Source organism: Catharus ustulatus, chromosome 4 (assembly GCF_009819885.2).
Source record: "Catharus ustulatus isolate bCatUst1 chromosome 4, bCatUst1.pri.v2, whole genome shotgun sequence".
Taxonomy (NCBI): domain Eukaryota; kingdom Metazoa; phylum Chordata; class Aves; order Passeriformes; family Turdidae; genus Catharus; species Catharus ustulatus.
In genome coordinates, this window is record NC_046224.1 from 27333123 (window position 1) to 27360306 (window position 27184).

The 27184-nt window shown below is 39.5% G+C and overlaps 1 protein-coding gene across 1 annotated transcript in view; it reads right to left on the minus strand.

Moving 5' to 3' along the window:
- The window catches only part of POLR3B (RNA polymerase III subunit B), a 73723-nt gene that overhangs the window by 31573 nt on the left and 14966 nt on the right, over nt 1–27184 (minus strand). Inside the window, exons 10-19 of the mRNA XM_033058158.2 lie at nt 24467–24589; nt 22887–23003; nt 22318–22452; nt 17203–17364; nt 12736–12936; nt 11531–11693; nt 8162–8315; nt 6857–6931; nt 6002–6100; nt 2337–2464 (exon numbers count right to left, since the gene is read on the minus strand). Coding sequence (XP_032914049.1) covers nt 2337–2464; nt 6002–6100; nt 6857–6931; nt 8162–8315; nt 11531–11693; nt 12736–12936; nt 17203–17364; nt 22318–22452; nt 22887–23003; nt 24467–24589 — 1357 coding nt within the window. The remainder of the gene's footprint in view (nt 1–2336; nt 2465–6001; nt 6101–6856; nt 6932–8161; nt 8316–11530; nt 11694–12735; nt 12937–17202; nt 17365–22317; nt 22453–22886; nt 23004–24466; nt 24590–27184) is intronic.

Consider the following 27184-nt stretch of genomic DNA (forward strand, 5'->3'; position numbering starts at 1 on the left):
ATCCAGTTTGGTCATTAAGTGCAGCTCTAGTCCTCCAACAAGATGACGATGACTCATCTACCCCTGAAAGGGAGGTATTTTCAGGACACATAATGCTCTCCAGAAGAAACATTACTACTTTAGGACCGAACACTTGTCAGGGACACTGGATTACAGACCTTATTGCAATCTCTGATGTCCATTCTCCACTTACTTGTGCTTTCACACTTTTGCTTAGCTTGATGTTGCTTAAAAAAGGGACTTAAAAAAGAAAAGACTGTCCAAAGCTTCTGGACAGCGCTGTGATGTGGTCAGAGGGGGTGGGTCAGTGCAGACAAGCACAAGGCTCTCCTCTCCCAGTCTGAATCCTGGGCTCCCTTCACCACCCCAGGTTTTGACAGCTGAGGGAGTGACATAGAGAACTTGGACATGAGACTTTCCACATAGCAGTGCTCAATGAGGAGTCACTCTGCAATTTCAGTATGGAAAAAGAAAGCACTAAAGGTGGATCGTTACTTAAAGATTGGGTCTGAAGCACTACATCACATCTCTTCACAAAAATAACCAGGAAAAAAGTATGAGCAATGTTTCAGGAATACCCTCTAGGTCTCATCTGATCAATAAGTGTGGAGAAAAATCTTCTCTGGCCCTACATATTACTTACATTACTTATGGTAGCTTTTTTTTAAGCAGTTATTACAAAAAGCTTCAGGTGTTTGCAGGTACTTCAGACAAAGCAAAATATAGCTCAAGTCATGTGCCAACTTTTAAAATTTACTTTTATCTAGCTGCTTATTCTTTGAGTCAGGTGTTTAGTCATAACAAACTGAAACAAAGGCTTTTTTTATTGCTCAAGATATTCAATGGCTTTTGTGTTCCTAGCGTCAGCAGGAACGTCAGAGGATTGTATCCAAGGAGCTAAATGTGCAAGACCTAGGGTCAAAGCAGCTGAATACACCAACCTCAGAAAACACAGACAATGAATTGCAAATGACACTCAAAACAAAACGGGGAAAAAAACCTTCACACAGAAAACTACAAAAGAACTCCACAGATACTGAATTGGCTTTCTGTACACACTGATCCTGCTTAACTGTGTGTGGTAACTAACCAAACCTTCTGAGACTAATAGTCATAAAATAGAGACTCAGGGGTGAGGGAAAGATAATGGGATGGGGGAGAACTGTAAGGAAAAAGATTGCATTGCTCCTCTTTCCACCCACTCACCCTTTTTTTTTTTTTTTAATTTAAACAGAGAACATGCATCTTGCTATTTTCTCTTTTTCATGTGCTCAACATGATAGTTCAGCATAAGGCAGTTACTTTGCTATTAATCCTACTGAAGAAGTCTCACAAAAGGTGCAGTGTTTCAGCTTTGAAGACACAGCACAAAATAAATGGTTTAGTAAACCTAACTGAAGTGGCAGTTTCTTCATGAGACAGAGCTGTGCTACTGTAGCTCCCAACTTGCAAGCAAGTCATCAATACAAGGCATGAAACCAGCCTGTAGAGCACCAGTCTGAATGCAGCTGTCTGAATTGATGTATGACTGCTCAGGCTCCTCTGCCTTGATCACAGACCATAGACTTGGACACTTTAATGCTGGTTTTGCTGGGGCTTAAAGAAAGGATTAGAACTCAACTGCTGTCAATTACCCCCTGCAGCAAATTTACAAAACAGATGGGTTTTAATGACCAAATATCACACTGTCATATTAAATAATCAGAAAATTAATTTTGTTTCAGTACTCAGCCTCTTCATCCAAAACAGCAAAAGCACAAAATCTAAACTATGGCTGTGGAAAATGTTCAAATTACTAACCACTCCCTTTCACACTTGATTCTTCTTACTCTCTGATGTAAATGTTAACTATTGATATATTTATTTTTAGGACACTTACTCAACCAGTCAAGGAAATGCTCCTCAATCTGTGCTGTGTCTCTCTTTGTGAGAACACTTTTTAACTCTTTATTTGTCTGGAAACATTCAGCACATTTCAGCATAAAGAGAAAGAAAGCCCCATTCTTTCAATCCTGCAGATATTGAAAGTCATGATGATTTCCAATAAAACCCCATAGAAAACACAAAAGTGTCCCAGTTTATTAACATTTTATTTTAAGTGTTAAAAAATGCAGATATAGTCTTCATTAAGTAAAACTGACTGGTACTTTTTTTCACACTAATCTTTCCAAGTTTCAGAGGTAAATTTTTTCTCAAAGCTAAAGAAGTGCTCTTTAAGTCTTCCTAGCAAAGCCTCTATGTGAGCCAGGAAAGAAAGACTTTTTGTTTGTCTCTTTTGCTACATAGCTTCAAAAACTACATAACACTTCAAAGAGGAATAAGAAGTGAAGCCTTACCCATGGCTTGTTTCCCCATGGCACACTGGTAGGTGTTTCTTGGGGACTGGTTGTGGTGAGGATATGGAATCAGCCCAGCACAGACACCGAGAAGCGTGAAAGGCTCAATCTCCAAATGGGTTGTATCTCTTAAAAGAAAGAGTATCAATTATGGTAGACTTGTAAACAAACAACTTTAGTAGAATTTATTCAATTTAGCAGTATCTCATAACACTTCAAACTCAATTCTGTTCAGGAGAATGTAAGTCAGTAGGACCTCAAAACACGTATTCACTACAGGATTTTTATTTTTATTACAAAAACCCAACAACTTTCTTTTGGCTTTAAGTGTTTCCACATGAAAAGAAATGAAAGAGAAATAAATCAGGGTTTATAAAATTCCATAAAGGAGGAAAAGCCTTCAGATAGCTACAACCTGAGGGAGCTCAGTGAGAAAATAAAACATCAGTTTATACAGTAAGACCCAAAATGCCTTAAGGAATGTCTTCTCATGTAGTGAGAGCCCTCCGCATCAAATTACTAATCTCAGAGATCCAGAAATCCACTGGGGAGATAGAAGAAGGAAGAGCACAACAGATTCGGGCATTAAAAAACCTGTTTTAGTTTTCCAAGGTCAGCTATATCAGTTAAAAAGAAAACATCTGTCTCCAAACCAGATCCAGTGCCATAGCTACATGACATAATACAACACTATTTAAAAAGCTCTGCAAATATTTTGGAAGTGATTATGTTGTTAAAAGACAGTACTGATGAGAAGTAAAAAGACAGGGAAAAGGAGTAAAGATAGAGAGACAATTTGTTCTATCTGACATGAGCTTCAGAAAAGAAAGTCCATGCTCAATAAAGACAAATCACAGCATGCACTGGGATGCAAGTGGAGAGACTAATAACTAAGAATGAAGTGTACAATAAAGCTTAGCTGGAGCACATAGGAATTTCAATCAAGATAAATAATTAGGAAGTGGGGAATTATGAAATACAGATGATTATAACTAAACCAATTCAAAGTCTATCTTTCATGTGCTGGATTTATTACAGAGAGCTTGGGCTAATGCATATTGCTTCTCCCAGACATTTAAACCCAATGCATTCTGAAAATCTCACCTTTAATGTTGGACTTCTCTTGGAAGACTTTTGGAAGACTTTAATTATTTAAATAAATTAATTTGATTCCTAAACTTTAGGATCTTGCCAAGGAAGTGACAAGTGGCAACGTTCAGTACAGCAAAGCACCGTAAACTGAAAAAGGCTAAGGAATTACCCACAAGCACATACAGACTGAAGACAAGTGCCAGCAGGAACTTAGATAACAATATATGTACTACTAGAAAAATAATGAAATCTGAAAGCTGGAAAAAAAATAGGCATGGAAATCCTGAGGATTAAACTGATGAAATTATCTATTAGTCTTACAAATGTTTATAAATCACAAATACAACTGAACAACCTAAAAATCACCTGCTGGCCAGAAGACAACCACTACTTTTTTCCACTTGACAAAATGTTATCTATGTTATCTAAAGCCTGTCTTAAGAAAATATTAATGGGAGAATCCAAACTGCAGTCAAGTAATTGCAAAATCGTCTGAAGAGCCCGTGGCAAACCTAAAGCAGAGAATGCTCCCCTGTTCTGCAAAACTTCACAGAACTGCTGACACTTTTCAAATACTGAAACCAGAGGCGTGAGACTTACTGATAGAGAAGTTTGCAGATTTCTCCAGAGGGTACAAGTGCATGGAAGTAGATATACATTTCCATATAGGGTATTCAACAAATGTCTTCTTCCAGTGAGATCAATCCTATTTCAACTAAAGATGATGCAACCCACACACATCCTACCACCTTACGAAGTATTCTGGTGTGCTAACGGGAGACCTTCAAACTTTACAGGGCAGTTCAATTTCTGCAGGTCAAAAATGCAACTGCCAGAACCAGGCTCAAGAAAGGAAAGGCAACCTCCTGAGCTTGAAAAGCAGAGTTACAAAATGTGTAAGGAAGAAACTGAATGCTATAAAGTCAAATACTCCAAAGAGCATTTAACTTCTTCCAATCCCCCAAATGGGACTGGAAAGATAAAGAGAGGATACTGTAGCAAAAAAAAAGCCTATATTACAAAAGTGGGAATGTTACTGGGATACAACCCCCTATCTGAAGTATCAGCTGCATTAGCAGAACGAGCTGTACCAACATGGTCACACCATTTAAAATGCAGGATGATCATCTGGGAGAAGGGGGTACAAGTCAAGTAGTCAGGATGTAGGGAATATCATTACCAAATACACGGAGCAATGTGCTCATATGATGCAAGCTCAGATACTCTGGCACTGCTAGCCACTCTTAGAATTGAAGCCAAACTCAAAACAGTTGATGGATAATACAAGAATCTTCTGAGCTTCATGGGAGTTATTGTGGAGTCCTTTCTTCACACTGGTCTACTGGAAGTTCACTTTCACCTCCTCTTTTGGACTAAACAATGATTTAATGTGATACATTCCCATTAAACTTCCTAGTTGAGTCAGTTGTCCTGTAACTTAAATTCTCAGCTCTGGTGCTTTGTGGAAGTTATTTAATTTTGGCACAAATGACAGCAATTGTGTGCGCTCTTCTTTGCTCATGTATACAGAACTCAGTCAAGAGCATGCAAGAGTAATTTCTTAAAGTGATAAAGTCTTCAAAAGCCTGTAGGAGCAACGCAATTTAATTAGCAGTTAATCCATTATATTTAGCAAAGGTTAAAGATAATTGAAGGGTTCACCCAGCTCCACTGAAATCAATGATGTATTTCTATTAGCCTTCAGGAGTACTTGACCAGGACAGATTATTTAGAAAAAGAATTTTCTGCATACATTTACTGATCAAACATTTCACAGAGATAACTTCTACCATTTCACATTCAGCCTTCAGTTTACAGTATATTGTCAGAGAAACATTAAAAATCAGTAAAAACATAGGAAGACTTAAAAATTTAAAAGAATCCTTTCTTTAATGTGGGCTCTTTAATCACAGTCAGAAGATTAGAGTAAAAAAAAAATTGTAGCAGGTCCTTCAAATACCTGGAAAACCTAACAGATCTGGAAATCTTTCAGAAATAAAATCACATATCAAAAATGGTTTTAAGATGTGTGGTAAAGAATACACAGAATGGTGCAGACATTTTTATTATGGTCTATTATACATTCAAAAGTCAAACGGAAGATCTCATTCCAGCACTCCACTTACTGTAAGGTGGGCGTCTAGGGTCCCTTTATAGCCAGAAAATAAATTTACAAACAATCATGATATGCTAACATAATCAAATAACAGGTAGAACCATTTGCGTTCTGGATACCTATTTGATAAAATTATTTATGACGAGCAGCCCAATGAACAGAACACAAAAAAAGAGCCACATCCAGAGAAAGAAAGGATGTATCTTTGAAGTATTTATATTTTTGAGAGTTAGTAGGATGAACAGATCTCCCAAAACCTAAACCATTTTTTGTAACTTCCCATGGATAATTTAGGATGTGTGCAGACAGATTTCTTTCTTTAGCTTTCATCTGGAGTAGTTTCAACCATTAGCAAGGGAGTAATGTACATGTGAAACAGTAACATTATTTATGTTTGTATTTCAGAGAGTCACCCTATGAAGGTTTTTCCTGTACCATTTACTGAATGCATACTTACTTATTGATTGTATTTTCATACAGGGCAATGTTACAGTCATTTTCTTCATTCACATCCAAATATTCAACGAGGCCTTCATGCAAGAAATCTTCAAAATTCCTACAGATAAACTGAAGATTACACTAGAAGTACTGTCTTATATTTCTGCAAACATAAAATACTTAGTACATATATTAAAGGAATGTAATATGTAAAGTTAAATCAGATAAATACTTCTACATGTTAAGTTCTGTGCATATTACAGATTGAAGAAAAATGGGCTTTTTAATCCTGTTGCCCCTTCACTGCCTCCCAGTCTGACAGATGAATGTTACTTATTGAACAACTAAATAAAATCTTCCCATATGTACTCACCATCACTGTAAGTGTAGGCAAACATAACAATAATCACATATGTTTTTGTGATAATTTTGTGAAATTTAATTAGAGGTGAATTTAAATGCCTTTGTTTAAGTGTGGGTATTTTTAAAAAATACGTAAGATAAGAATTTGCAAGGACTTTCAAAAATTCTGAATGTGCCTAGTTTAGGGTGGATAATTTGATATTCCTGTGAGGTGCTTGATTTTTCAATCAGGAGGATGATACTGCCTCATACTTTCCACTTGCAGAAAGATGAGGCTGTGAGATGTATTTTTTCTGTACACTCACCAAATCTCACAGCAGTAACAAAGAAAGAACACCAGCCTTATTTTGATGTTAGACAGAAAATCTCCAGTACAGAGGTTATGAATTGATATAGAAGAGTAGACTTCTCTAATTAGCTAACCCCAAGACTGTGAAATAATGACTGACTGAAGTATCTCCACGCAGTATTTACTTGGTGAAGATGAATATGGTCTATTTGAACTGTGTACCTGTAGCCCTGAGCCAGTTCTTCCATATGCTTGTTTGTAACTGCAGGTTTTTGTTTCTTGACAATTATGTAAGGCCTGAAATTAAAAAACAACAACAAAAAAAAATTGTCATAGCAAATACTTAGGTAAGTTAATTTATACTTACATGAAGAACCTATTCTATAAACTGTTCTCTAAAATTTATCGGCCTTTAACTGATAAAACCACATAAATAAAATCAGTAACTATTCAGACCTTAGTTTGACATAACTTAAAATGCGTATCAGAAAAATCAAGACTTAAATTTTGAGGTGAAAGCCATTTTTTCCCTTTAAATCTTTCAACTAAAATTTTATAAGTTTTACCTACAGATTTTGATGATGGCTTTAAAAGATTTGAGATTTCTCAAACTCCAAAGCTATTAGTACCATGGTTATTGCAAGGATTTAAGTGAACAGTTTGTGCTCAAGTGTCCACGTGGAAAGTTGCATTCTGCAATTGCCTACATGCTGTAAAGTACAGGCATTTACTGTGGGTGATCTCTGATGAATCCATAAATTTCAACAGCACATGGATCTCTGAAGGCTTCCCTACCACACAAAAACACTGACACAAAGGATGGCATGCAAGAAGGCAACGTCAAGGGCTGTTGCTATTTGGACAAGTTGCTTTGATAAAGAGTAGCAAATAGCTACAAGATACTTGTGGAGTCCCCTCTGAAGTAAGTGTTAGAAGACTAGTAAGCACTTCTAAATGGTTAATAGGGGTAGCTGAACAATTGCAGGGTGAGGGGTGCCACAAAGCAAACTTGGTACAGCCTTGCAAAACCACATGATTTCCCTTGCTTTTATTTTAAAAATTGCAAGCTTTACTGCCTTCTCCCAAACTACACATATTAGCCCTGACTGGAAAAGTGATTTCTCTGCCACCGAATATGCCCCTACTCTGGATCTCTTGACCAGGTATGATCAACTGATGGTTTGTACATTTACTATTGTGGAGCCCCTGACATGCCTCAAACTGCATTCAACATGCTCTGAGATTCAATTAATGAATGAAGTGGAATGCCACCAGTAGTTGTGACTGCTTTGTTGAAGTGCACACAGAACATGCACACAGATAGTCAACACTAAAATATGTATATAGTCATAAATCCATTCTGCCTCTTCCAAGCTCTACCTGTTTTAAAAGAGGGCTATTTAAGGAGAAAAGAGATGCTCAAGTCTTACTGAATTTGCTTAAATCTGCTCCCATGAAAGTCAGTCCAGTGCATAGAAAGTGTTTATAGCCAGTTCAGTAGTGAGGTAATTCTGATGAGAAGTTTACCTGCACAATCTCCCTCCATCAGAGGAAATGTAGACACATCTGTCAGACAGATTAGTGGAGATGGAAACGAATTCATTGATATAACCTGCTCGACGCAAGATCCGAAAGGTGTTAACTAATTTCTGGTGATCACGTATGACACCAAGGATGTTACCTGTTCAGAGAGAGAATAAGTGTCTGGTGCATCCTTTGCACATCCAAAACTACAAATTATGATCACGTGTGGTATGCATATATACTGCTTCTTGCAAATAATGAGTTGTTATAAAATCTCCCTTCTCTAACATGAATAAGAATTGGTTCTTTTTTTTCCTCTCAATTCAAAATTATCAGAATTTCGTAAGTCATCTACTTGCATGCTTCCAAACAACCCAAGAAACCAAACAATGTGTTTCTCCCAGCTTTCTTCAAGTATGTTTCTGCTCAGTTGGTGCACAAGTTAACAACTTTGAAGTTTGCAATTTCACCTATCTGAAGCCTGCAACTTCCCCTGCACTGAAATGGATTCAACGTTTCCAAGAATAGTGCAAGGAATGGCCCTGCTGCCTTGTCAGAAATTTTAAACTCCCAATATTTTGATATATCAGGATATGATACATTGTGATCACTCACAACAGCACCAGAATTTCTCTTTCAGATACTTAGCTCAACTCAGCTATCTTAGCAGGGCACTTCAGCTCATACTTAAATATTCTGATACATGATGAACAAACAAAGTACAGTAACTTCATGACCATAAGGCGCACCAGACTTTAAGGTACATCTCCGGGAGTCAGCAAATTTCACAACTTTGTACATTATATAAGGCGCACTGGACTATAAGGCGCACTTTTTTTGCGCAGTGAGGAGCCAAGCTGCGCGCAACAAAATAACGAATTAAGTAACGGAATCGCGCAATGGAGTTTACTGGCAGGTGCTCAATTTGCAAACATTTTTCACAGATTGGCGTAGGCTTTCAAAGGCAGCCCCAGGCGCCCTCCCCGTGCAGTGGGCCCTGGCAATCCCGCCCGCCCCCAGTGCCTGCTGGCGCGGCTCGGTGCAGCCGCGGGGCCACCTCCACCTTGCAGCTCCGTTGTGCTGCCATGTTGTTTCCCCTCGCAGCTCCGCCCTGCCGCCTGTCCCTTGCTCGGTTTGGCACATCCGCCGTCCCGCCTGTCCCTCACTCGTCTTGGCGTTCCTGCCGTGCCACCCGTCCCCTGCGGCTTGGCGCTGCCACCACGCCTTTCCCGCTCGCAGCTCTGTGGTACCGCCGTGCTGTTCCCCCTTGTGGCTCCGCGGTGTTGTGGTGCCACGTCCCCTCGCGGCACAGGGCTCCCGCAGCACCAGGGCTGCGGCGGCTGGGGAGGGGGCCGCAGCTCGTGGCGGCTCGCGGTGGCTCGGAGCGCCCAGGGCTCACGGCGGCTCGGAGTGCCTGGGGGTCGTGGTGGCTCGCGGCAGCTCAGAGTGCCCGCAGCTCGCAGCTTCTGCGGCAGCCCGCTCCCTCCCTCCCTGCGCTGCCCTGGCGCTCCGGGTGCCCCATGCCGTGCCGAGAGCCCTGCGCCCCCCCGGGCTTTTCCCCCGTGCCAGCGCAGCCCTGATGCCAGCGGGCTCATGCCCCGCCGCCGCTGCCCCGATGCCGGCGGGCTCACACCGCGCCATTGCTGCCCCGATGCTGGCGGGTTCACACCGCGCCACCGCTGCCCTGATGCCGCCGGCTTTCCCTCCCTGCCCGGGCTGTGCTGCCGGGCTTTCCCCCAGCACCGTTGCTGCCCCGATGCCGCCAGGCTCGCTGGCCCAATGCCGCTGCTGGGTGGGCTCTGCTCGTCTCAGGACTGTTGTGGGCTCGCACTTCCGGGTTGGCAATTTTCACAACTTTGTCCATTATATAAGGCGCACCGGACTATAAGGTGCACTTCTGGGTTCGGGGAAAATTTTAGTCAAAAAGATGTGCCTTATAGTTGTGAAATTACTGTGAAATTCATTTAAAGAGTCACCTGATCAAAGTAGTCTTAATATATCAAATAAACCTCTATGGTCACACTTTAAAGGAGAAAAATAAGGTTGATAGTTTAGGCAGTTTATAAGACAACAGAAAGGGCTTTACAGTTTAAAGAATTTGTACTTAACAGATTATCTGCCTTTTCAGGTAATAAGTTTCAATCAGGATCAAGTCAGCTATCCACACGTGTCAACTTTTTATGGATTAAACCCACAAACCAGTGGACTGAACAGTACTTTGGCTTGCCTCACTTAGTACTAATTCACCTACATTTGGTAACATACTACCTTGTTCTGTACTGTGAACTGAGCTTGTGAAAGAAGAGTCCAATATTTTGGCTCTGCACTCCCCTTTGGACCATAAAACAAGACAGAAGAAAGTACATGTGGTTTCAGTGAACCTTATCTTCAACATACTGCTACAGAAAAGCAGAGCAAAGGAATGCAGTTTGGTCAAGTGCTGCTTTTATGTTACCAGGGAAAGGCAGGATTGAAGAACAACTGCTGTTTAACTCAAGGGTAAATGGAGAACTTATACATGGTGACAGACACTAGTCACATACTAGTTCCTGGAAGTGGATGCTGCTGACAAAAGGCTATTTTGAAATCACAGTTATAGTTTTAAAAATGTCAGTATTTTGAAATCTGATACCATAGTACCTGTTGTTTTAGAAACACTAAAAGATCAGTTGTAAAAGAAATATGAATGTGCAGATGCAAAGCACGTGTGCCAAATCATCCCTTTAACAAGAGAGGTCTGTTTTCCTGGGTCTAATTTCTCTAATCACGCACAAAGCAAGATGGTCCTTCAAAGGTAGTTTTATAGAGAATAGCATTGTTAAACTTTTCAAACAACATTTATGTTTCCTTTCTGTTTTTAAAGGTACTTTAAAATTCATGAATATACATAAAAATACATAAAGATTGCAAAAAACTGAATATTTTCTGTAAAGAAAGATCTGAATTTGTAAATTTATTACAATATTACATATCACAAATTGAAGTTATTTTCTTTTAAAAGTACTTAATGAATGGCACTTCCTTTGGCCAATATCTGAAAAAACAAACCTTCCTCTAGTTGAATGTACATATATTTTTGTGCCTGTTTATGCAAGAGGGCTTAAAAACAGGGCTGGAATTTGAGAAAGCTTCAATCTCCCTGCTACACATATCTGCAGTCAGAGTTCTGAAGACACAACTTCATTCAGCTAAGTGTCATCATCTGGCCCATCTACTTTGCCCAATCCTATCAAAATATTTACAGAGGAAATTATTTGCATGTGGAAAGCAGCATCTGTTGTTGACTGTGCTCCAAGAACTACTGGAGGGTTTCTGAAGCCTAACTCTCCATCAGCAAGAAATCAGAGTCAAGACTGCTGAAAAGTAACATACCATTAAGAAAAACCAGGAACACGTTTGGGTATGAAAGTTCTTCACCACAAAGCAAGTTGACATCTTCAACTCCAAGATTACTGGCTAATTTAATAATTGGGCCATCTTCCATATCCGTAGTAATATGAGTCATGAGGGCAAGGTTTTTAACCAAACCACAGGCCTAGGAAAAAACAAAACCAAAATCCACCAGTTTTATCCCTTCTCTTTCTATGTGTTAATACCATACTTACATTTTCCTCCCTAAACCGTACTTATGACTGACAAAACCAAAAAGATAACAAGGTACAAAGAGAAAGAAATTAAACAAATTAATTATCCTGAAATTTCAGAGGAAAAAAGAGGTTGAATTTTCTATATCACACTGAAACGTAATGTTTCAGCACTTACAATCTAATAAAAAATACAGTCACTGAAACAGCTTTTAAGTTAACCAACCATGTATAAACCTGTATTTCTCTCCTCAGCTACTCAGCAAGATAATAGAAATACACAATCTGATCATTTATCAATTTTCCATGTATCCTGTATGTCCTAACACAAATGTTAACATTTTTTAATGAAAACCAGTCTTATACAGTGTAACTTTATTTCAGCTACTTAATGAGACCAGCTCGTATTGACTTATTCAGAAAGTTCAGAGTTCATCCCCCCAGAATATCTTCTATTCGGAAAAAAACCCAGAAAGGAAAGGAAAGGAAAGCAAAACAAAACAAAAAGACTGTTAGAATAAATTCTTTGGTTGAAATATGTACAAAGATGGTTTTCTTCCTCCAGCCAATGGCTAAAGAAATACTGGTACATGTTCCCAGAAACACTGTGGGTTGATGCTGCAAGGTCTAAACAGAATGTTTATAACAGAACAAACGGATACGGGGTTAAGGACTTTTCTCTTTCTGTTCTCACCAAAAGAGAGCAAGTACCTCCACTGCAAAAATGGGACCTGTTCACGTCATTCTGATATAGCCAAATAATTTCAGAACTGTTTCCACACAGTCTATACAGGAGAAAATAGGCAATATAGTAAGGAGGACCAGGATGTAAACAGGTAGGATGTAAGAAGTCACACAAGTTGTGTTATCAGGTTGAGGATAATTTATCTCTCCAGAAACCTCCTCATCGATGGAGGACCACCTGCTTAAAATTAAACAATGTCTCCATTCCTCAGGACAAGAAATACAGAAAGCAAAAAAGAAATTCCTCACCTCTCCTTCAGGAGTGTCAGAAGGGCAGAGCATCCCCCACTGAGATGGCTGTAGTGATCGAGGACCACTCACTTTTCTTGTCTTTTCAAACTGAGAAGAGATCCTGGTCATCATTCCCAGAGCAGAGATGTAAGACAAGCGGGACAAGACTTGTGTCACACCTTGGCGGTCCATCTTGAATCTCTTTAGAGACCAATTTCCCTGTAGAATAAAATTAATGTTTCAAAACAATTTGTGCCATCTGTTCTTGTCTTGACTTTGTCCAGGGTCTAGACAGAATGATATCTGAAGAGCTTCGCAAAATAAATGTTACCCATTTATATAAATCAAGTTTCTAACTACCTATCTGTATATAAACTCCTAGTTATAGAATATCTATATTAAGTATTAAAGAGAAGTTGAAACAAAAGGACTGCCCTTTCAGATGAGAGGATACTTTTGCTATTACAAATTCAATCACACAAATACAGTAGTTTCACGAATACAAGCCGCACGGATTATAAGCCGCACCCCCGGTGCCTCAACAATGTTGCTGTCTTTGTCAATAGATAAGCCGCACCCCGAATATTAGCCGCACTTTCGTTTGTCGCGAGAATCCGTGCGCAGCTTTCACAAATTGGCCAATTAGTAACAGGATCGCGGCATAGCGGGCTTTACTGGCTCGGGGCGGGGCCAGGAAGGCTCGGCCCGCTCATGGTTGCCGACGGGGCCGGGTGGCCCAGCTCAGCGCCACGGCTCGGCGGGGCTGGCCGGGTGGTGCTGCCGCCGCCGCCGGGCTCGCTGGCCCCCCTCTCCCGTCAGCACCGCCCCGCTGCCGCGTTCGCTCGCCCGGCTGGCAGGGCTGCCGCCGCCGGGCTCGCCGCCCGCCCCGCTGCCGCTTTCGCTCGCCCTGCGCCGCGCCTCGCGAGCGCCGCGCCTCGCGAGCGCCGCGCCCGCCCCGCGCCGCTTTCGCGAGCGCCGCTTTCGCTCGCCCCGCCGGCAGGGCTGCCGCCGCCGCCACCAGGCTCGCCGGCCGCCCCCTCCCGTCTGCACCGCCGCCGCGTTTCCTCGCCCTGGCTGGCACTGCAGGCCCCCGCACCGCCGGGCTCCCCCACGCTGCTGGCCCCGATTCTGCTGGGCTTCCCCCGCTGCCAGGCAGCCCCACACGCCGGCCTTCCTGCTTCTGCCATGCTCCCCTGCACTGCTAGCCCCAGTTCTCCCAGGCTCCCCCGCCATGCTGGCTCAGGCTCTGCCGCCCTCCCTGCCCCGCTCTGCTGGCTCAGGCTCTGCCGCCCGCCCCCCACACTGCTGGCCCCGCCTCTGCCAGGCTTTCCCACCTCTGCCGGGGCCGGCCGGGCTCCAGCTTGGCTTGGGGCTGCCGCGGGCTCTCACTTCCGTGTTGGCAGCTTTTAGAATTTTGTTAACAGATTAGCCGCCCCGGAATATTAGCCGCACTTCCGGGTTTCCACCAAAATTTTGGTCAAATTGGTGCGGCTTGTATTCGTGAAATTACTGTACTCTTTTTTGATCTGTCCCACACAGGTAAATCAATACTCAAATTTAGATAAATTAACTTTTTTGGTTTTGTTTTATAGGTTTTTTAGTATTTAAAAAAGAAAAAAAAAAGGTCTTTGGAGTGATACAACAATTTCATGATAGAACCCACAGATTTCAGTTTTGCCTTTTCCATGATTTGCAACTTTTGTAGGAAACACAGACATTTATGTTGCAGAAGTCTGACATCAAAGCCCCTGTACTTTTTTTGAAGCCTTTTGTTTTTGGAGAAAGAAAACAGAGAAGAAAAACACTCACTGATGTGTCTTCCCAGAGAAGAATGCCGGTGTGTGTGTGCGCGTAAGGAATAGGTTTAACCCAACTTCTATATTTGGATTACACCAAATATGAAATGCAAGATCCATGCACTTCTCAGAAGTTTTGTGTTTCAGGACTGTGACAGGCACTCTCACTTGTGGTTTTAATTAGGAGAACAGAGGAGTTCAGAGCATGTTCTACTACACAAATATATTTCCATGCCAAGTAGATTTAATAATCTCTACTGCAATCTTGAAATTTGGTGTCACAATTTTTGCCTTTGTGACATTTACTCCACGTCCAGTTCTCGGCACCTGAGGCAGTGGATACAAGTTTCTGTCTGAAACACTATTTACTCCAGGCACCATGTTACTGGTCAGTCCAAAGATAACATTTTCCTAAGGACGGCCTTCTGCTAATTCTTGAACCCTTTTTGGTAAACTCAGCACACCAATAATAACAAATAATTTGAAGTTGCTAGCGGTACTACACCAAAACCCTTCTAGAAGGTTGATTTGCTCTGTCTTTTTTATTTACATTTTTAACAGCACAATTCCATTCAGTGATCAACAGGAAGAAAACACCACCCATACATATGAATGCTTTTGTTGTTTGGTTCCACTGGAGACTACCACATAGTCTCAAATTTGTAATAGCAAGTGGGAAGACATCATGCCCAATGGCAAGTCAGTCAAAAGAAACCTGTTCACTTGTTCAGCATCTTTGGGAAGGGTTCACTCACTGACCATTTCATTCTTTTAAGACTGGGTGTTATGAGAGTGTAAGTGAAAGAATACAATAAATCAGTAGTTTTTCTTCATACTAAAAAGTATTGCATCTGTAGGCTAAATAAGTATGTGGTTTCTTCTCTGCTGCCCTGAAGAGTCTGTAATCAAAAAGACTGGGAAAAAGGGGAAATAAAAACGCTGCCTGAAGACATCATACAAAATATTCTCTGTGCTTTGCAAGGGACAGACTGGAACCTTCAGAAGTTGTCCACAAAAAAGAAAACCAAAAGGGGTCAGGGCAGTTACGAGACCACACCCATTGAGAACATCCTACTGAGAACTCTTATGAATGGGAAATTTCCCCCTCAGTGGCATCAGGTGATTCTTCAGGGGCTGAAATGTCCATCAGGCTTGTGGCACTACTGCCTGCTCAACCTTCTCTCTGGGTTTTACAGGGTAAGGAGAGGACCTGTAGCAAATATCACCAAGTACCACTGTACAGCTGATGCAGTAGGGCTATGAATTCTTTTGCATGCTACTGGTGTAATTATGAATCTGCTCAGTTATTTCATGCTCTTTGAGACTATCATTGAAGCATTCTGGTGAGATTGGAGATTGTCATTTCCAAGAATGATTTTTATGGTATTTGCTTAATCTCTTGAATGGTGTGCACTGGGCATTGTTCCTGAGAAATTATTTTTCAATGCTTAAGAGCAGATGGTGTTTAACTGCTTATGTGGCAGTAAAATAAAGTCCAAAGACAGAAGAAGAACGAAGAGTTTACTGAATATGGACTGAATATTTGCAGATTTATCTCTGTCAGTCCAAATGGAAAAACTGGCACAAGCTAGAAGAAAGCACTAGCATTTAGAGAAACAAATCTGTCAATTGTTTTGGTTACGTGCACTGTAGAGATTTAACTACATTTAGGGCACTCATAAAATTAAACAATGATAAGCTCTAACACTGGGTTTTGTAAGTTACAGACTGTTGGTGGTTTCGGATGCAATATGTGTAATTAATTTGTTTATAAGAACCAAAGAAAAACCTCAGTTTCATGCTAGGCAGAAAAGCCCTCTCAAGAGCACCAAAGATTAAAAATTAAGTTCCACAATTTTTACAGCTCCTAAAATACTTAAGTCTAATCTAATTTCTTTTAAAAACTAGGCATTTCAAAGTCTTTTACAAGCCACCAGCTGAATTTCAGGAGAATTCTCACAAATTGCTCTTGCAGATACGTGAGCTGAAAGACAAAGTTAGTAGTAGCTATTATTGTTCTTGTCCACTGGCATGAATGAAAGTATCTGTTCCAGCAGAAGACAGAAACAGGCTAAAATCCAACCAAGACAAATATTTAAAGGGTAATTATCAGGGTTTTTTTAATATTACAGCATGCAGCAGATTTCCCTGTTAAACACATCAGTACCATTAGCAGAGAAGTACTAACTCCTATGCTGCAAATTTGTTCATTCCAGCAACTTCAAAATAAAAAGGCCCTCAAAGAGCTCAAAATTGAGGTTGAGGGGATTTTTTTTTCTGTTCATGATGTTTTCCTGCTGTTTTTCAAAAATCTTTTGTACAAATGATGTAACCTGACCTAGGCTAAATCCAGCTAATAAAAAACCACATAGTCAAGTAGAACCTAGAAGACAGTCAGTTGGATAAATACAATCATAACCACAATTTTGAATTTGCCTGTTTCTACCATTCCTTCTCAAAAACTAAAACATCAGTTTGAAATAAAAGATGCTTGATGATTGTTGATTCTTCAGTGAATTCTAAATACCCAGCCTGTGACAGAGTTTTACAAATTTGATCTATAAAAAACATGAAATAGATCTGCTTCTCAAACCAAAACAAGAAGATTCATAAAAAAAAATGCATGCATTTCCATCATTCACTATGGTGGAAAAGCTTTGCATCCTAGAAGGAGAACAGAAATGCTTACTGTGGAGATGGCATTGACCATGCCATTGGTGATCTGGTCCTGCCGCATGTGCTTCACGACATCAAACTGAGCTGCACGCTGCTTGGGGATGACCTGGTCAGCAATCTTTTTCAGCTCAGAGTTAAATTTTTTGAATAAATCTTCAAACAGAAGAGAAAGAAGCTGGAAATGAAAAATAGTGAAGGGAAAAATTATACTTTTTCAAGTCTAGGAAATGGGGAAAGAGAGGATAGATTTGTTTAATATTTCTACCTTTCTACTTCTTGTCAGTCAAAATACAACTTTTCTGTTTCAACAAATTATAATTTTATCACAAGTTTTTTGCCTTATTACAGTATTAGAGAACTTACCTCATAGTAGAAATTAAGCAGAATGGTCTAAGTTTGTGCACTTATCCCTTTTTTGGTTTGCTTTGATCTTTCCTTCACAATATTTTAGCATAGCCATGCTTCTTTATGCTATCCAACTATTTTCCCTAATCTGCTACATTACAATCCACCTGATGTAATTCTTCCTCCCTAAGGTTACAAACTCTTTTAAAGATTTAATACCCTAAATATACAACACTGAATTACACACAAGATTAGGAGACAAGACTGGTTTTTACTCTAATAGATATCTCATGTTTCATAGGCAGCTTCCTTATACACACTTTTATCCTACTACTTTCTGCCAATCACAATCTATGGAAAACCAATTATACCCACAAAAGGTTCACCTGGTTCAACATCTGTCACTATTTTCTAGCACTGCTACTATCTGGAAAGTGCTTCTCATTTCTCCCTTAAAAAAACAAACGAGCAACCCAAAAAGTCTGCAGTTTAGGCAATAAAGCTACATAACTCAGCTGAATAGGAAAAAAATCCAAACAAATAACCCAAAACAAACCCAGCAATAGAACCATTCACAAGTGTTGCATTTTAAGACAATAATTTCCTGTATAGGTACATTAATTACTTCTAGTTCTTAAAATAACCATAAAAAGAAAAGGCTACTAAAGTTTGTGATCTGATTTCTTTGGCTCTCCAATCTGCTTTGTTTCTGCAGTTTGTTCAGCCTCTCTTGTAACACCAATAGGTTTCCAACACACTTAAATCTGCATCTCATGATACATTTTAAGTCTTAACAATTATCAACTTTGTGAGTAAGCAGTGTAAACTCTAAAGCCAAGCACTCCTGTCCTGGGACTTGAGCAACAGCTCCAAGTGTCAGAGGAACCAAAAATGCAACTGCTACCAGTGTCAGAAACGGTAGTTTCCAGTGTACAAAGCACTGTAGGGCTGAATAAGCTCTGTGTTCATCCATCACAAGCCAAGACATTCTGAAGTTTTGTAACATACAGTTTTTGTATATACAGAATTAAACTGAATTTTAACTGTCTCCATGAGACCTAGTCCCCACATTTCCTCACCTTCTGGAAACAAGAAAGTAAACCACGCTCATTCTTCTGTTCCTGGGATGGGCCACTAGCTTTCATTTGCTTTCCTCTACCTATATGTTCCAGCTGGGCTGAGCAAAGCATTCGGCAAGTGACAATGTAAAACTGGTGACAAAACACAGTGCATGCTAACCTCTGACAAAAGTGGAATCCTATTGCCATCTGGACATCTGGTTTTTTAGACCTGACCTTGGCATGAGGGGAAGTTGCTGTAGACCCTCCTTCCCTTCCTGATGTTTGCAATGCCATTAACAGTTGCAAATGACACACTCTTACCACTGTCACAAGAAATCCAGTCACCTGCCACTCAATCTATGACATCACAGTTAATTTAAATTAGATTTCCAGAAATAAAAGCAACTTTTATGAAGCATTGTATTAGGAAGGAGAATCCACTGGAGTCCCCAAAAATAAAATTATGAGGGAAGAATTTCAGAAGTAGGGGAAAAGTAAGAGAAGGAAATGTGCCATTTTAAGATGGCTGATAGTTTTGTTAAATAGGAACTAAACTCTTTTGAAATTAACTACAGTAAACATTTGATCTCAACAGGTTTGAGCAGGACTGAAACATTTAACCAAATACTTTAAAAATTACTCTGAACGTGTTTTCATATTTGATTTCTTGATCAAAAAACTGCAAAAATCTTGTAATTCCCTATGTCATGGGGATTATAAAGCCACATCACCCTTCCTCTTCTCTAATTAACAGACAGTCACACCCGAAGTACACCAACTTGTTACAGTTTGCCAGTCTGGAAAGCCTCATACTTTGCTAATTTCACTCACACACTCTCTAAGAGCTCTGACTATCTGGCAAAGAAGAATCCCACAATAACCACATTATTTAGGTCAAGAGCAAGAGATTAAAGAAAAAGGATGGAATGCCACTGATAATATTCAATGGATTTCATAGTTAGTCCACAGCCTTTCAGCCTTCTTCAGAGAGAAGCACTAAAGAGTAAATTATATTTAAGGAAAAAAAAATACTGACAGCTCATCAATTGATTTTCATTGAAAATCCTAAGAAAAATTAATAAAGAAGTTAAGCTGCTGAAATACAGTTTCAGCAATTAGCTTAATGTCAGAGAATTCTAATTAGGCGCCTTGAGATTGCTATTTAGTGTTTAAGCCTTTAGAGTGCCAAATTCTCCCTTTCACACAAACTGGTTGCAAAATTAAAGACATTAGGCAGCCTTAATTATATTATCAGAACAGCTGGGATTAGGCAATCTCTGAAGTCAAGGCGGTATTCTTTTGTCACAGGGTAGAAATCCCTTGCTTTCCAGGGTGCCGGATTTTGGTGCTGTTCCATATCTCACCCATACAAAGCAAGCTGCATTAGAAACAAAAAAAAATGAGGACAAAGAACAGAGTAATGCTTAGCAAATAATGAACACATTAAGGGAAGAGAAAAGGTAGGTGAAAAGATTAAGCCTGAAATCGGTAGGTTTTGCTAACACCTCAGCTGGCACCTGGCCTACCGAGCCTCTAGTGGCAGACAGACTAAGAGAAAGCTCTGTAAACCAGCTTGGCTAGTGGATACAACTCTGTTATCTAAAGCTAAAGCACATTTCGTACTCTCTTGTCCCATGGGGTGTGAAATTAGCAGCTATTGTTTTCACACATTTTTATAAACACAATGCCATTTATGTCTTTACACTGTTTAGACCACTGTGTTTTTCTCCTCACATGGGAATCTTTTCTTTTTTATTATTTATTCAGATTTTAAATCAACAGGGTTTTTATTCCAGGAACATGCTGGTATTAAAAAAAACAAAAACAAACCACTACCAACCATTTTATCCACACAAACTTTAGCTAAACACAAATATCTAGAAACTGGCAAAACTCTACACTATTTAGTCTGCAATCCAACAAAATTAGTATTTTACAAAAAAACTGGAAGAAGGGAATTCAACCATTCAGTCTGAAATGAGCATTTAAAATATCCCAAAAGAGAAAAAACTACTCTTAATCAAGTGTTAAAATCCCCATACATATGTCTTCTTGATGAACAAAAAATATGCATTGGTTTTGTTGTGATGATCTCTACATTTAAAATCTTTTCCCACATAATTTAAAACAACTTTGGTTAACACCTCTGTGAGCAGAGGCCTTTTACTTACAGCTTGTAGAAAATTCTTTACCTGCTCTACTTTCTGCTTCTAGATGTATTAAGAAAAAACAAACTACTCCTTCAATCCAGTTAAATAAGAACAATCTGATGACAAATCAACAACAAATTTTACTGATTACAATCACACTGAACTACAGCAATATTACAACAGAAACCAAATACTTAAAATACTTATCCCATTAGAATGCTGCACTAATGTCCCTTTATACTCCTTACACTTTAGAAACATATTCTGCCTCAGCACCAGGGTAAAAATTTAATGAACAGTGAAGATATTAATTTGAAGAAAGAATTTTCTTATCCTAACAAGTTAAGAAGTTTTTCCATTCCATTTGTGCTTTACATGTATTCAAGAGTGTCATCTTACTTTCTTCAAAAAACTAGGAAGCAAAGCTTGTTGTTTTTACTCTAAAATAATTGCACTGCATGTGTGCATGTTCACATGTGTGCATAGAGGGCAGGGTAGGGTGGAAAGGAGTAGTATGAAACACTACGCAAGCACACATCTTAAAAAGTATAATAAAATGAGAATTTCCACTGGAAAGGAAAAAAAATGAAAAAATATTGTTACGTGTGTTGTAACAGAAATCCCAATACAAATGCTGAGGTCAGCAAAGATGCAGTTTCTGCAATCCAGTGCATTTTGTGTACTTCCCTGAATTTCTGATGCATGATTAATAACCACAGGTGATATCAACCACTGAAACTCCAACTTCCGTTAGTACTTATCACAGCAAAGAAGTTCAATCCTAATATAAACTGTTTAACCAAATAAGCACACAAGGCAAGGAAAAGTCCATGCCATATTAGCTAAGCAGCTCCTTCACCTGACAGGCAAATTCCTCCTGCATTAGGAGAATGCAGTTTGGCCAACAGCTGTGAACTGCCACTCTGTCTGCAAAAAGATGGTGCCAGCCAGATACCTCAAACCATTCCCTCCTCTACAGCCCTCTGATACCTCCAGTGCCAAAATTCTGCAGGCAGAGAGCTCCACAAAATCCACTTTCATTAGCTGCTCAAGTTAACTTTGAACCACTCATTTCGTTAATCCTTTTTACTCTAGAGGCCAGAGAGACAGCTGACAACAAACGAGCAATCTTATGGGCACCAAATGATGGGAGGCTTGAGTGGCTGTTTGTAAGTTGTTACACAGGCTGGGCTCTTCACAGTGGGACAGCCTGGACCTGACATGCAGGCAGCTCCTTGGTCCCAGTATATTCCCTCACCCAGTTGCTTGGAGGGGAACACTGGGAATTGGCTCTTACTGCCGCCTTCTCGACACTAAACAGTGTTATGCCACAACCAAAACTGATGCTGTTATTTGCACTGCTCTGTCCTTTCCTCTGGTATAAAGGGGCAATACAGAAGTGAGGATATAATGCATTAGTCTCAATCATGAAAGCAGATCTATGAGACAACACAGAAAAGCCAACAAAAGAGGGAAAACAATTGACAAGACAGCAATATTCCTTATTCTGCATCTTTCAACAGGAGACAGTAACAAAACCCTGAAACACTTAGCTCTGAAGTAAAAACTCACCTGCCCTGCCAGCTCCAAACGTTTATTTCCATAATAGTCTCTGTCATCTACTTTATTTTCTCCTTGAGCCAAAATTACTCTGCGTACCATCACTGCTGTGTATATGCACTTGGCACGAAAATTGAATTCCTTCACCTGTAAATAAAAAACCCAGAAAAACTAAATAAAACAAAAGCATACCAATGTTTCAGGATCAGCTCCTTAGTTCTTATTTAGACAAACACATCCATTTAAATCACTGGTAATCTGGGCTGACTGAGGGACAAAAGGGATTTCAGCACTTTACTTTCTTTAAAAACACAAAAAATATACATTAGTGACTTTGAAACAGAAAATTAAAGTAAATCAGAATTTCCTATGCAGGAAAAAAGTGTACAGTTTGATTAGTTCAATGGTACAGCATTTCACAAAGACTTCTTTTGACTCAATGCTTCCCCTTTATTTTGAGCATGATTTACTTCATCTCAGCTACAAAGCCATCAAAGACATTTTTCCCTGCCAACCAAGCTCACACCATAAACAACCATACAAGCTTACTCCTGTTTAAAACCCCCCAGAATGTTACATACAAGCACGTGGGTCAGAATGGTTGATGCCAGCAGCTCTCGGGCTTCTTCCATCTTTGTTTTCTTTGGGCCTCCCCACATCCTTTGCCTTCGTACTTTGTTTCCTATGTACTTTAATGCCTGTGAAAGAGGGAATTAACCTGAGTTAATTTGCTGAATTGTAATCTATACAAATATGCACACATGTGGAGTTATGTGTGTATTCCTCAACCAGTGCAATTTCACCAGCCATGGATGATACAAACACCAAACTGCAAAATAAAAAAGATGGAAGTGATATTAAGAAAAAAATTCCTGAAAATTGATACAATTGAGTATGCATAGGACATGTTTATCATGGGTTGATAATATTTGGAATGGAAAGTAGTGAAAATTCATGATTACTATGATACTAAAAGAAAGGATAAGGCAGAGATATAGAAAATAGGATTCTATAAATTCCAAAGATATTTAGTTTATTTAATTAGACTTTTCACCTTCAGTTCTTCTGTGCACTTGCTAAATTTCATTCAGATATTAAATCATGAGGTGGCACTGTTTAGTATCCCCAAAAGCTACTGTGTGGCAACCATATCTGCCTCCAGCAGTGCCTTGCAAAGATTCTTACTCTCCTACCAGTTGTCAATCCACCTGCAGAATCCCTAGTTAGATGAGTCAAGAAGCCATCCAAGTCCACACAGGAAGTACCTCCGTGGAAATGAAGCCATGAAACTACATGAAAGCATCCCCTCTCCACTAAATGGCAGATTATCCTTTCCATCTGTAACCCTCTACCACAAAGAGCTCTCTCTCTATTAACTCCATTTGACATTTCTCGCAGAGAATAACTTTTGTATTTCTGTTTTTCTAACTTCATGGATACTTCACATTCCTCTTGGTTGCTCCAGCTTTGTTGCTTACTCATCTGACTCTGAATTATGCTAACTGGAACCCTCAAAAGCCCCCAAAGATGAAAACTAGAAAGATGTTCATTATAAAACACTGAACATCACACATGGAATGATTTGACAAAGTTTAGAATAGAAATAAGACTAATCTCCAAAAGCTTTTTCTAGCAGATTAATATATACCCATATGGTCCCAGCAAAATGGCTATGTTCTGGCTAACTAAAAAAAGTTCACGAGCTAAGAGAATTCTGCTGAGTCTTTAGCAGGAGAGAGGGTAGCTGCTACCCTTCATATAGGAGACTAAAACAGAACATCTACTCATGATGAAATGTTCATACCCACATCAACAGGGCTCCTGCAAAATGGGGCATGCAATTCCTTTTTTAAAAAAGTCTTCAACAAAACTCCCTAATTTTATGGACATTGCTACTTGTTATATACAGGGTTATACCATTAGAACATAACCCTGGGCTTCTGAAAACAAAGCATTGCTTGACTTTCATTTTTTCTTCTCCAGTTAGGTTATGAGAGCAAAGTCTCACATTTGACATTTGACTCTTCAAAAAGCCTCAGCTTGAAATAAACCCCCAAAACAAACCTTAAAACACAAAGTCTATATCTAGTGCTGACACAGCAAAGTGGTCAATATCCACTGTCTTGATTTTTATGGTCTCTGGCCATGTGAAAAGACACACCTGCATCTGTGTAAAAATCTGAGCTTTTTGGCATTCTTCCAGGCTAGGAGCAAATGCAGCCATCACATGTTCCTCTGTGCCAATCATCTGTACAATCTCCTGGTCACTCTCAACACCCATGGCCTAGGAAAAGAAGAAAAGACAGAAATAACACAGGCTTTATGTTAACTCACTGACATTTGCTTATGCTAATTTGGTATTGTTTGTCTGCATTACTATTAAGCAAGAGCTAGTTCTTCTCTAAGAAACTGTGCCATCTGGCACTGGCAGCACATATTCCAGCTATGGAAGAACGTTAAATGGAAATCTTGATAAGCAGCAGGAACACACACACTTTTTGGAGAGCTGTTTTGGAGTTTTTTTTCTTTTCTTCACTGACAGGAGTTAAATTATGTGGTTTTTCTCTTCAGAAAAAAAGAATTGAGTAAAAACAAACCAAAGTGTTTAACAACCAAAACCAAATCAGAATCTACAATAAAGAAAGGAAGATAAAATTTCTTAATGGAGTACTCACAGTCTCTTATCACAAGTAATTTTGCAAACTCAGTTGACTGTGATGTAGTTCATCTTATTTGAAAATTTTCTATAATTTACCCCCTTTTGCAGCTCTCTGCATTTAGAATATGACTTCACTACACAATTCCACTTGAAAGACATTCTATTATTCCACTGATCCATGGACACCTTGTTAGACTTTATACCACGGAAAAAGCTTAATAAACTAAGAAAGCGCTTAACAGGTTTAGAAAAATCTCTCTATCAGTAAGTGTTTCAAGGTGGCAGCCAGCAGTGAAGGCTTTTGTGGATTCCAGATGGTGCTAAAGCTCCCCCCCTTCACACATTTGCCTGGAGCTCAGCCATATCAAGAAATGGAATAATCTCACTAAACCTCTTCTGGCTGAGTTGTAATATGTTTCTCAGAACTTTGTGAGGAAGTTACGTTTGCATTCACATTATTCTCCAAAGTGCCTGCCACAAAGACCATTGTAAATAATGGCCTATGTAGACTCCAGTATTCTGGTTCTCATTAAAAACTGGCAGTACCCCAAAAAGTCACATTTTCCTCAAAAATGCAGAAATACCTTCCCTTCTTATGGCCTTCATGGAGTGTCACTTTGCTTAACACCTAGCTAATGCCATTCCCTTGCAAAACTGTTGCTCTAATTGTGAAGTATTCAGCTTCTTTTTTTCTTACACTTCTTTCTTTTTGAACAAAGAAGTGGTTGAAGTTCCTTTAAATTCAAACTCTGTCTTTTCACCTTGTGGTTTATTAGAAATTAGAAGTGTTGCAGCAGTATCACACACCCAGAACAGTGTGAGGACTCTCCTCTTTTAATGCAAAGCCCAGATGACAATTCCACAGTCTCAGACAGACTTGAGTGCCAACTCAAGAAACAGTTACTTCACCGGGTAAGAGAGGTTCATCATAGTTTGATCCCATTAAATAGTCACCCCTCTGATCTCAAGGCTCTTTTCAGAACCAGAAGTTGGCCATGGGATATTATTGTGGTAGAGATCTCTGTTTTTCAAATATTATTACACTTCTTCACCCTTTAAATAAGGTCACACAGTAGTTAAAAAACCTTAGCAGAAAAGTCAACAAAATCCCTGCAGACCTGAGAGCCAGATTCACAAGAGAAGTCTACAAAAGCATGAAAGCTTCACAACAGTAAGTTTCCATGTGCCTAGGATTTAACAGCTAACCAGCAAACTAGTTTAGAAACAACAACTATATTCATACAATTATTGCACTTAGTCCGGAAGTTTTTAGAAGAACAAAATTTTTGTGCCATTCTAGGCACACATACCACAAATACATTTATCTAAAGTACATCAACTGCAATCTGGTATCACCCTATTTCTGTCCATCAGGTTAATTCTACAACGGCAACCAAATCTTAAGTGTCATATAAACACTGGGGGGAAAAAATGTTTTTTCATCCATTAAAAACTGAAAGCCATAGTAAATTAAAGAGGGTTGATGATTTCTTCTGCCTTGATGAATTCTCTGATCAAAAGTGCTACAGCAAACAGATGAGAATAAGGCAGATCTTTATGCCTGCATAGATTTTCTAGCTGGAGTTTGTAGCAGCAAAATCAACTGAGAATTCTAAATTTCTGAGTAGGAAAGGCAAGGATATGTCACCAAACAACATATGTTGTGTTGTTAAATATGTGCAAATTGAAGGAAATGAATTTATGAGTAATGACTAAAGCTCAAGGCAAATGATTGAAATAGATGTGCTAATACAACAGCCTAAAAGTAAACCTATTTATTCTCCTCTATACTCTCAACAATCCTGAGCAGATTTGCATTCAAATCCACAAATTCACCTACATGCAACACCGAAAGGACAAGCAGCAGGGCCATAATCTTAACATTTTGTTTTTCAGTAAATTTGGCCCTGTTACCCTTCCAAGAAAAGCAAACAAACATCTAAAAAGCCAAACCAAAACAAGAACACTACTCCAGAATTACCTTGTAACATCATTAGGACAGTAACAAAATATTCTTTGGTTGTTGCTTGTGTTACAGAAACACGAAGGACATGAAATATAGGAATGGGCACTTCGATTAAAACACTCGCAGTCCTAGGACAAAGCTGAGGGAAAGGGAATTAACATAAAAGCAAAGCAGTAGACAAGATGTCTTGTTTCTTTTTGATTGGAAGGCAATGTCACAAAGGGATAATTTTACGGGGGAGGGGGGAAGGAGAC